This window comes from Mirounga angustirostris, unplaced genomic scaffold, assembly GCF_029215605.1.
Source record: "Mirounga angustirostris isolate CCGP_5_RB_7025 unplaced genomic scaffold, mMirAng1.0.hap1 SCAF_3, whole genome shotgun sequence".
In the NCBI taxonomy this organism is placed as follows: Eukaryota; Metazoa; Chordata; class Mammalia; order Carnivora; family Phocidae; genus Mirounga; species Mirounga angustirostris.
In genome coordinates this window covers 134,071,360-134,083,473 of record NW_026991711.1, presented here as the reverse complement: position 1 = coordinate 134,083,473, position 12,114 = coordinate 134,071,360, and the positions used below count along the sequence as shown (strand labels likewise).

At 36.8% G+C, this 12,114-nt stretch overlaps 1 protein-coding gene across 9 annotated transcripts in view; it reads right to left on the bottom strand.

Moving 5' to 3' along the window:
• The window catches only part of UBR3 (ubiquitin protein ligase E3 component n-recognin 3), a 224,860-nt gene that overhangs the window by 196,024 nt on the left and 16,722 nt on the right, over window positions 1-12,114 (bottom strand). For all 9 annotated transcript variants that reach the window (XM_064586669.1, XM_064586668.1, XM_064586662.1 and 6 more), the window contains exon 2: window positions 753-892. In XM_064586669.1, coding sequence (XP_064442739.1) covers window positions 753-892 — 140 coding nt within the window. The remainder of the gene's footprint in view (window positions 1-752; window positions 893-12,114) is intronic.

Genomic DNA, 12,114 nt, shown 5'->3' with positions numbered 1-12,114 from the left:
AGTATCATCAAAAAGGTAAAAGATCAGAAAAAGTTAATAAATTTGTTTCATACCACACTAATTGGTATCTGTAATTCACAATGTCAGACTGACAACTTTAACAGATAATATCTAAATCCAAAATATTTAACTGAAGTATATTAATCAAGATGGTGACTAAATCTTAAAAGGCAAGAAGATTATCTATAATTTGCATGTTTCTTTTTTCTTTTCAATAATATCATGATGCTTACCCCCATACATTCTACCTGTAATATGGGAGTGAATAATTTGACTCTCTCATACGTTGCTATATACGGAGAGGAATAAAAATATAGAGACATCTACAAAAAAAAAAAAAAAGGAGAGAGAGATGGTGAAAGAGTAGTTTAGCTTCTAAAACTCTAAGTTAAATTCACACATTTCCAGGACTTCTTAATTCTGTTCTATCATAATATAATTGTAAATAAAGTCACTTTAACCCCATAAAATGATTATTTCCTCATCTGCTAAAGGCCAAGTAAGTTTGATCCTAAGCATCTATGATCCCAGGAGCAGAAAGTCCCAAACTGTGCTACTACAAGGTACCTATCAGGTCATGTAATTGATGTATACTAAAGTATGTTTTTATTTAGTCTCTGTATTTCATAGTCATATCATAAAACAAGTTAAGCAAAAAAATGGTATCTGAAAAAATTCACCTTGTTATTAATGCTAAACCGTGTTAATAGGGAACTTAAAAAGAGTACTAACAAAAAGTAGATTAAACATACCTGGTTCATTATAGCCTTCTCTTAAGTACTGAATAAGACAAAAAATAAATCTTGGAAGAACAAATTCAGACATCATCAGTAAGTCTTTGGGGACACAGGGAATATTTGAACTTGATTTAATTTGATGTCTTTTGCAAAACCTGTAATATGAAAAAGAAAAAAATTAACAGTGATGTCTAATCTGCCAGGAACATATTACCTCTATATACAATATCCATAAACAGAATGCAGGACAATATCAAAGCTGATTTATTCCTCCTCTACGATCTTAAGGTACCAAGTTAAAAGACTATAGTTTTAATCAGTCCTTAAATAAAATATGTGCCTGAGGAGGATTTCCTCCTAAGAAAAGACCATACTAGTTAGGTGCCAACTAGAATACAAAAAGAAAATCTCATTACAGGATTTAATATTTTTTAACTGCAATTTATTACTTTCACATATTACTTTATTACTTCTACCCTTTATAAACCATTTAGTAGAAAATGATTATTTCCTAAGAATTCACATTTTCTATTCCTTAACTATTTCTAATTTATTGTATTAATGAATATGTAAGTGACAGAAATACTTAAAGCTTATTTGAAAAATTTTTAAATAGTACACATAAGTATATACATTTCTTTTAATCTTGTTTATACTTATTTTAAAGTATGATTGGTATACCTGAACAAAAATGAAGCAAACTATCCTGTATTCACAATCCAAATAATCACAAGTAAGATATTTCGTGGCAATACAAAATAACCACACTAAACATAAAATGCCCAGAAACAAACTTATTAGGAAGAGTGCAGGAACTATCTTACCTAAAAAACATAAAAGATCTGAATAGAGAAAAACTACATTCTCAAATGGAAAAACCAGTTTTATTTTTTTAAAAGTCAGTTCCACCAAGCTTAATGCCGTTAGTTAAATCACAATAAGACTAATCACAAACTAATTCTGAAGTTCCAATAGAAGAGCATATGTGTGAAAAAAAAAAATCAGTAAAACTCGGGGGAAAGGGCGCCTGGGTGGCTCAGTTGGTTAAGCGACTGCCTTCGGCTCAGGTCATGATCCTGGAGTCCCTGGATCGAGTCCCGCATCAGGCTCCCTGCTGGGCAGGGAGCCTGCTTCTGCCTCTGACCCTCCCCCCTCTCATGTGGTCTCTCTCTCTCATTCTCTCTGTTTCAAATAAATAAATAAAATCTTTAAAAAAAAAAAAAAAAAGCTCGGGGGAAAAAAATGATTACTGACAGTGACTTAGACCTTAAAATGTAGTACAAAGCTATTATAATTAAAAATCTGTGGTAATACAATATCTTCAGTGGACCACAACAGACTCTAGAAAGAGACTACATAAATTTGTGAAAATAGTATAAATATGGCATATCAATTCAATGTGGAAGGAAGAAGACTTTCAATAAATTGCTTTAGAACAACTGATTATTTTTATGCAGAAAGTAAATTTTATTTTCATCTTACACCATATACAAAATATATTCCATACAAATCAAAAGTGAAAAAAGGTACCAGGAAAAAATAAACTATTCCCCCACCATTACTTCAAAGTGTAGAAAGTGTAACTAAGTAAAACTTTAAACCAAAGCCATAACTGTAAGATAAAAATTGACTACATAAATCAAGCTTCTATACAGAAGACAATTACAAATTGAAAAAAACATTTACAAGAGGTAAAACAGATAAAAGATTAATATCTTTGATAATGAACACTTGAAAATGGATAAGAAAAAGAAAAAGAAAAAAAACCAATTCAATAGAAAAATCAGCCAAGGTCATGAACAAGTCACAAAAAAAATTACTGAATGGCCAATAAACACGAAAAGATGCTCGAGTTGACTAATAACCAAAGCAATGAATTTTATTAAAATAAAAAATGAGGGGCGCCTGGGTGGCTCAGTTGATTAAGTGTCTGCCTTCTGCTCAGGTCATGATCCCAGGGTCCTGGGATCAAGTCCCTCATTGGGCTCCTAGCTCAGCGGGGAGCCTGCTTCTCCCTCTCCCTCTGCCACTCCCCCTGCTTGTGCTCTCTCTCTCTGTCAAATAAATAAATAAAATTTTTTGGAAGGAAGGAAGGAAGGAAGGAAGGAAGGAGGGAGGGAGGGAGGGAGGGAGGGAGGGAGGGAGGGAAGGAAGGAAGGAAGGAAGGAAGGAAGGAAGGAAGGAAGGAAGGAAGGAAGGAAGGAAGGAAGGAAGGAAGGAAAAGCTTCCAAATATAACAAGGAATCCCCTAAAGTGCCAGAGAGCCCATCAGAATTTAAAAAATAATAAAATAGGGGCACCTGGGTGGCTCAGATGGTTAAGCGTCTGCCTTCAGCTCAGGTCATGATCCCAGGGTCCTGGGATGGAGCCCCACATCGAGCTCCTGGCTCAGCGAGGAGCCTGCTTCTCCCTCTCCCTCTGCCTCTCTCCCTGCTCATGCTTTCTCTCTCTCTCTCTCTGTATCTCTGTGTCTCCAATGAATAAATAAAATCTTTTAAAAAATAAAATAAAATAATAAAAAATAAAATAAAAAATGAGTAACTAGAATTGACCATTTTGTGATGGATTTAGAGAAAGGCTTATGGGGAAATTTTCCACTTGAGATCAGACGGTCACATCCTTATCAATCTTAGTATAACGCGAAGTAAAAAAAATCAGACACTGTGATGTTTGTGAAGCACACAGCACCATTTAGGAAGTGTTCTTACCAAACATGCTGAATTCGACACCAAGTCTCAAGAGCTGACTTCCATTTATAAGAAGTATAGGTGCTAAAGGAAGAAGTTAAAAACACCACAAAAAAGCAAACAGATAAATCATGAATGCAGACCATTACACAGGACAACCGACTCAATTTCTGCAACCTGTCAGTGGCAAAAGGAAAAAGGAGGTAGAAGGACCACTCTAGGTTTAAAAAAGCTTGAGAGACCCAATAAATACAATGTGTGAACGGATTGTAACAAACCAACTTTAAAAAGGTATTTTTTTTAGACAACCAGGGAAATCTAATTATGAACTGGGTGATAGTTTATTAAACAATTTCATTAGGTGTGATAATGGCATTGTGGTTATGTAAGAACATTCACAGGTATTTTATGATATTATTTTGTATAGGTATGCTGGTAGCAGCACTGCAGTTATCACTGAAAAATGAAGCCTTATCTTTTAGATATGGCTATATAAATACTTACAAATGAAATGCTTTAATGTATGGAACTTGATTCAAAATAATCTGGTGGGCTAAACTGAAATAGGTAGGAGTATACCAAGACCAACTATGAGTTGTTAATTGTTGAAACTGGGAGATGGATACAGGGGGATTCACTATGTTATGCACATTAAATAGAACGTGGGCCAATATCAAAGACAATAAAGTACTCCCTTCAGATTTTTAAGGCACCGAGTCAAAAGAATGTAGTTTTAATTGGTCTTTAAATTTAAAATGTCACTGAAGGAGTTTTTCCCCTAATAAAAAATCATAGTAGTTGGGTTTATTATGTGCACTGCTTTTATGTATGTGTGAAATTTTCTGTACTAAAGACCTAAAAATTTTTTAAAAGGAAGTAAATATTTGCATTTTTTTAAAGATAAATACTGAAGCATGTCAGGGTGAGATGACAATGTTTAGGATTTCCTTCAAAATACTTCAGCAAAAGAGAAAAAAGGACAAATGAAGCAAATGTGGCAAAAATCCTGATAAATGTTGAATCCAGTGATGGGTATATGGAGGTTCAATGCCCTCTTGCATTTACATTTGTCTATGTTTGAAAATATTGATAATACAACAAAGCTTTTTCACCTTGAGGACTGGTTAAGATTCACTTTACTAATTCATTGTTGGAAAGCACACTCAGAAATTTCTGTTATCATATGCATGAAGTGTAAATAAATCCAGTTTTTGGTGATGTTTTAGCAATATCTATTAAAACTTTAAGTGCTCAAAAGCAAATGAGCGAAGGAAATTTAAAAAAAGAAAAAGAGAGACAAACCAAGAAAAGACTCTTAACAATGGAGAACACACTGATGGCTACCAGAGGGGAGGCGGCTGCAGGGATCAGTGAAATAGAGGATGAGGATTAAAGAGTATACTCCTTGTGATGAGCACCGGCTGTTACATGGAAGTGTTGAATCACTACATTGTACACCTGAAACTATTATACCACCACACGTTAACTATTCTGGAATTAAAATTAAAACTTAATTTAAAAAACTTTAATAAGTGTTCACACCCCACTATTTCTAGGAATTATACAGAATTGCTCCTAAATTTTCAAGACTGCATCTACAGAAATGTTCATTATGGCACAGTTTACAATGCAAAAGCTAGAAACAGCTCATGTGTTCAGTAATAAAGGTTAACCAAAATATGGTAGATACATAAAATACTTTGTTAAGAAGAATGAGGTAGATCAACAAGTACTGAAGCAGAATCATATCTAAGATAAATTAAGTGAGAAAACACATAATAGTATATATAGTACTATCTTTGTAAGTAAAATTTTGGAGAAAGAATAGGAAGGAAAATGTTAATATATGTAAGAAAAAAATATTTATACCAAATACATGTATACCAAATTGGTAGAAATTAACCAGGAATATGATATAGCATACTTTAGTTTCTACATTAACTCTACCTATAATTTTGAATTTTGTATAACAAACATATGCATAACTTTGTAATCAAAAGGAAAAAATTCACACTAAAAGCAAACAATAAGTTATGCCATTCATTTGGCTTTAGTTCCACAATTTAAAGCATTAATTCTTAACCTTTCTGGGTTCATAGACCCCTTTGAGAATCTAATGAAAGTTATAACTCTTTCTTAAGAAAAATATATACAAACACAAAAAATAAAGCATTCGGAGTGTTCACACACTGCCTAAGTCTATCTATCCTTAAGGCAGAACTTCCAAATGTTAGGTCAATAGATTACAGTGCAGAGATACAAATTTCCTCAGCCCTGGGATGGGCAGGGTCTGAGCAGCCTCCTCAGTTGCTTCTGTGCCCCATCCAAACATTTCCACATCTATCATATTATGAAACAGGTTAAGAAGTATTATATCTTAAGGTCCAAACCTTTATTTAAAGGTAAATATGGTGGGGTGCCTGCCTGGATGGCTCAGTCGGTTAACTGTCTGACTCTTGATTTTGGCTCAGGTCATGAGATCAAGTCCTGCATCGGGTTCTGCACTCAGTGCAGAATCTGTTTCTCTCCCTCACTCTCTGCCCCTCACCCTGCTCATGCTGTCTCTAAATAAATACATAAATAAATAAATCTTTCTTAAAAAATAAATAAAAATAAAGGTAAATATAGTCGTGTCAGGATGGCTAAGTGGTCTAAGGCACCAGACTCAAGTACCTGCTTCATAAAGGTAAATGTGAATTAAAGAGCTTCTTTCAGCTGTGACACACAAAATCTAAGCAAAATCAAGTTAACGTTTCTACTTTAAAAGGCTTTAAAATTAAAAAAAATTTTTAAACCTGCATATGTGATTGAAAATAATTTAATTACACTACCTAGAAGCATAAATACGAAGGATAAAAAAATAGATGAAAGGAATGCCAGAAGAATGGGAACACGTACGCTAAAGGATGCAATGAAAAGCATGACAGCTGAAAAGCAGGAAAGGAGAAAGGATTAGATAAAGAAGTGCACAGAAAGCTCTCTTAGATACTTTCCATGTAGAAAAGAAATGAACTCAAAAGTGCTAAGGGGCAGAGAGTGAAGAATAATTTGAACAGTGTCAACTGGCATCAAAGAGTGAAATTTCAATCTGAAACTATGCCCAAGGAACAAGAGTGGTCTAAGCAACCTAGGGACTGGGATTACAGGAGTATATCAGGTGGCTGGTGATTGAAAAAATTAATAGCCAAAAGACTGAAGAACCAAGCTCTGTGAGCTAGTTTAAATAACGTAGGACTATGCAGTATGGGTATAACATATGATAAGATCGACAAACAAAATTGGTTTTTTTATTCCAGGCTGAACATAGTGTGGGAACTAAAGCATCTTACATATTACATAGCAAGTGTTCAATAAAGACTTGAGGAAACAAAGACTAAATCTAATAATAGAACACCAAAATGATTTCAAGGGCATTCAGGTAAAGAATAACCATACTTCTTGTGAACAACAGAAAAGAACCTGACACCCACTTAACACCTGCTTTTCAACCACGTTTCGAAGAACCACTATATGCCTGGGACTTAGGCCCCAGCAATACAGGGGCCTTGCTCTCATGGAGCTAACTTTCGACTGGGGGAGTGCGGTAGAAGGAGAGAGAGAGAAACAAAAATTAAATATGAATAATAAGTTCTACAAAAATAATCTGACAGCATGATTTATATAATGGGTTTGAAATGGAAGGCCTTTCTGAAAAGGTGGTATTTAGGCTACAGACCAAATGACATGAAGGAGCTAGGTTGAGCATGCAAAGCCCTATAGGTATGTTGTCAAGAGGTCTGACAAATGCAAATATATATAAACAGGTACTAAAGATCTCTGCACAAGTGAACAGGGAGAGGCCTTTCTAGACAACTAGTAAGGCTCAGAAGAAAAAAAAAATAGGCAGGAAGTAATGTGTTCACAATAGCAGCTCATGGATGACAAATACTTTCTTCAAGGAATCCAATAGTTTTGAATGATTAAGAAGACTAAATATTCCTTAGTGGAACAGGATATTTTGGCAGTAATAGAAAGGTTGAATAGAACTACAGAAAGTTAATAAAATGACCTCTCCAAATTTTATCTTACCTCAGCTCTCAAAAATTGAAATATAACTGAGAGAAAATTGCCAAAAAAAAGTGTGCAGCTTCAAAAACAGACACATAGATCAATGGAACAGAATAGAGAGCCCAAAAATGGACCCTCAACTCTGCCGTCAACTAATCTTCGACAAAGCAGGAAAGAATGTCCAATGGAAAAAAGACAGCCTCTTCAACAAATGGTGTTGGGAAAATTGGACAGCCACATGCAGAAGAATGAAACTGGACCGTTTCCTTACACCACACACAAAAATAGACTCAAAATGGATGAAAGACCTAAATGTGAGACAGGAATCCATCAAAATCCTTGAGGAGAACACAGGTAGCAACCGCTTCAACCTTAGCCACAACAACTTCTTCCTAGAAACATCGCCAAAGGCAAGGGAAGCAAGGGCAAAAATGAACTATTGGGACTTCATCAAGATAAAAAGCTTTTGCACAGCAAAGGAAACAGTCAACAAAACCAAAAGACAACAAACAGAATGGGAGAAGATATTTGCAAATGACATATCAAATAAAGGGCTAGTATCCAAAATCTATAAAGGACTTACCAAACTCAATGACCAAAGAACAAATAATCCAATCAAGAAATGGGCAGAAGACATGAACAGACATTTCTCCAAAGAAGACATCCAAATGGCCAACAGACACATGAAAAAGTGCTCAACATTGCTCGGTATCAGGGAAATCCAAATCAAAACCTCAATGAGATATCACCTCACACCAGTCAGAATGGCTAAAATCAGTAAGTCAGGAAATGACAGAATGTTGGCAGGGATGTGGAGAAAGGGGAACCTTCCTACACTCTTGGTGGGAATGCCAGCTGGTGCAGCCACTCTGGAAAACAATATGGAGGTTCTTCAAAAAGTTTAAAATAGAGCTACCATACGACCCAGCAATTGCACTACTGGGTATTTACCCCAAGATACAAATGTAGGGATCCGAAGGGGTTCGTGCACCCCAATGTTTATAGCAGCAACGTCCACAATAGCAAGTTGTGGAAAGGGCCAAGATGTCCACCAACAGATGAACAGATAAAGAAGATGTGGTATATATATGCAATGGAGTATTATGCAGCCATCAAAAGGAATGAAATCTTGCCATTTCCAATGATGTGGATGGAACTGGAGGGTGTTATGCTGAGCGAAATAAGTCAATCAGAGAAAGACATGTATCATATGACCTCACTGATATGAGGAATTCTTAATCTCAGGAAACAAACTGAGGGTTGCTGGAGTGGTGAGGGGTGGGAGGGATTGGGCGGCTGGGTGATAGACATTGGGGAGGGTATGTGCTATGGTGAGCGCTATGAATTGTGTAAGACTGTTGAATCACAGATCTGTACCTCTAAAACAAATAATACATTATATGTTAAAAAAAAAAAAAAAGAAAAAAAGATAGCAAGAAGGGAAGAATGAAGGGGGGGAAATCGGAGGGGGAGATGAACCATGAGAGACGATGGACTCTGTAAAACAAAGTGAGGGTTCTAGAGGGGAGGGGGGTGGGAGGATGGGTTAGCCTGGTGATGGGTATTAAAGAGGGCACGTTCTGCATGGAGCACTGGGTGTTATATGCAAATAATGAATCATGGAACACTACATTAAAAACTAATGATGTAATGTATGGTGATTAACATAACATAAAAAAAAAAAGCTTCTGCACAGCAAAAGAAACAATCAATAAAATAAAGAGGCAACCTAAAAAAAAAAAAATGAACCTTTGGGACTTCATCAAGATAAAAAGCTTTTGCACAGCAAAGGAAACAGTCAACAAAACCAAAAGACACCGGACAGAATGGGAGAAGATATTTACAAATGACATATCAAATAAAGGGCTAGTATCCAAAACCTATAAAGAACTTATCAAACTCGGGCGCCTGGGTGGCTCAGTCGTTAAGCGTCTGCCTTCGGCTCAGGTCATGATCCCAGGGTCCTGGGATCAAGCCCCACATCGGGCTCCCCGCTCAGCGGGAAGCCTGCTTCTCCCTCTTCTACTCCCCCTGCTTGTGTTCCTGCTCTCGCTGTCTCTCTCTCTGTCAAATAAATAAATTAAATTAAAAAAAAAAAAAAGAACTTATCAAACTCAACACCTGAAGAACAAATAATCCAATCAAGACATGGGCAGAAAACATCCACATGGCCAAGAGACACATGAAAAAGTGCTCAACATCGCTCGGCATCAGGGAAATCCAAATCAAAACCTCAGTGATATACCACCTCACACCAGTCAGAATGGCTAAAATTAACAAGTCAGGAAATGACAGATGTTGGGGAGGATGTGGAGAAAGAAACCTACACTGTTGGTGGGAATGCCAGCTGGTGCAGCCACTCTGGAAAACAGTATTGAGGTTTCTCAAAAAGTTGAAAATAGAGCTACCATTAGACCCAGCAATTGCACTACTGGGTATTTACCCCAAAGATACAAATGTAGTGATCCAAAGGGGTACATGCATCCCAATGTTTATAGCAGCAATGTCCACAATAGCCAAACTATCAAACAGCCAAGATGTCCATCAACAAATGAATGGATAAAGAAGATGTTGTGTTTATATATACAATGGAATATTATGCAGCCATCAAAAAAAATGAAATCTTGCCATTTGCAACAATGTGGATGTAACTAGAGGGTATTATGCTAAGCAAAATAAGTCAGAGAAAGACATTTATCATATGATCTCAAAGATATGAGGAATTCTTTATCTCAGGAAACAAACTGAGGATTGCTGGAGTGGTGGGGGGTGGGAGGGATGGGGTGGTTGGGTGATAGACATTGGGGAGGGTATGTACTATGGTGAGCACTGTGAATTGTGTAAGACTGTTGAATCACAGACCTGTACCTCTGTAACAAATAATACATTATATGTTAAAAAAAAAAAAAGATAGTAGGAAGGGAAAAATGAAGGGGGTAAATCAAAGGGGGAGAGGAACCATTAGAGACTATGGACTCTGAGAAACAAACTGAGGGTCCTAGAGGGGAGAAGGTGGGGGGATGGCTTAGCCTGGTGATGGGTATTCAAGAGGGCAAGTATTGAATGGAGCACTGGGTGTTATACGCAAACAATGAATCATGGAACACTACATCAAAAACTAATGATGTATGGTGATTAACATAACAATAAAATAAATTTCTTTTTTAAAGATGCATTAACCCTTAAAAAAAAGAAAGAAAAATCTGAGAATTCGTTACCATCATACCTGCACTATTAGAAATATTAAAGGAAGTTTTTCAAACAACCTTATGATAAGCCCACATGGCAGGAACGGATCTTCCTGTCAACAGCCATGTGAGTGACCCACCTTAGAAGTTGATCTTCAAGTCCCAGCAAGCCTTCAGGAGAATATAACCCCAGCCAGTATCTTTACTACAACCCCATAAGATGCTATGCCAGAACCACCTAGGTAAGCCATTTCCAAATCCCTGGTCCACAGAAACTATGAGATAATAAATGTTTGTTGTTTTAAGCTTCTAAGTTTCAGAGTGATCTGTTACACAGTGATAGATAACTACTGAAAACACTATCAACAATCCAGACTTAACTGACAATAGAACACTGTACCCTAAAACAGCTGGATGCTCATTCCATTCTTCATAAAATATGTCCCAGTAAAGTCCTTTTTCCATGTTTAAAAAGCACTGGGATGTTATTAACTCACATAATTATATAGTCAAACATACAGACCTTTGCAAATGATCTACACTGTATACATTTATATGTTTATCAACATACATGTTAATATACCCACTCTCCATCCCCTCTTCTCTTACTGAACTGTGGCCCTTGAAAACTCATACACTGAAGCCCTAACCCCCAGGGGCACCTGGGTGGCTCAGTCAGTTGAGCATCCGACTCGGTTTCGGCTCAGGTCGTGATCTCAGGGTTGTGAGATCGAGCCCCATGTCAGGCTCTGTACTCAGCAGGGAGTCTGCCTGAGATTCTCTCTCCCCTCCACCCTTCCCCCCACTCTGTACACACACACACTCTCTCTCTCTCTCTAAAATAAATAAATCTTTAAAAAAAAATTTTTTTAAAGCCCTAACCCCCAGTGTGACCATAGTTGGAGATAGGACCTTTGAGGAAGTAAGTAAGGTTAAGTGAGGTCATAGGGTGGGGCCCTAATCCAATACAAGTGGTATCCTTATAAGAAGGAAAAGAGATATGAGGGATACACGGGTACTCAGAGGAAAGACCATGTGAAAATACAGGGAGAAGGCAGTCACCTTCAGGCCAAGGGGAGAAGCCTCAGGAGAAACAAAACCTGCCAGCACCTAGATCTTGGACTTCCAGCCTCCAGAACCATGAAAAATAAATTTCTGTTGTTTAAGTTGCCCAGTCTGTGGTATTATGTAATGATAGCAAGCTGACCATATACTCCCTCAGTAGGACACAACTGCCTACACACAATCGAACCAGCCTTATGGCCAGCACTGAAATTAGTTCAGACCTACTGATGGCTTTTCAATACTGACAAGCAGAAAATATCAAAGAATGATACAGATCTTATGGATCCATAATGAATATGGATCTTACCAACTTTACAGTACTGAAGCATTTTAAATTAAAATTACAAAAACTATGTTCACGGACCACAAAGGAATCAAACTGGAAATCAA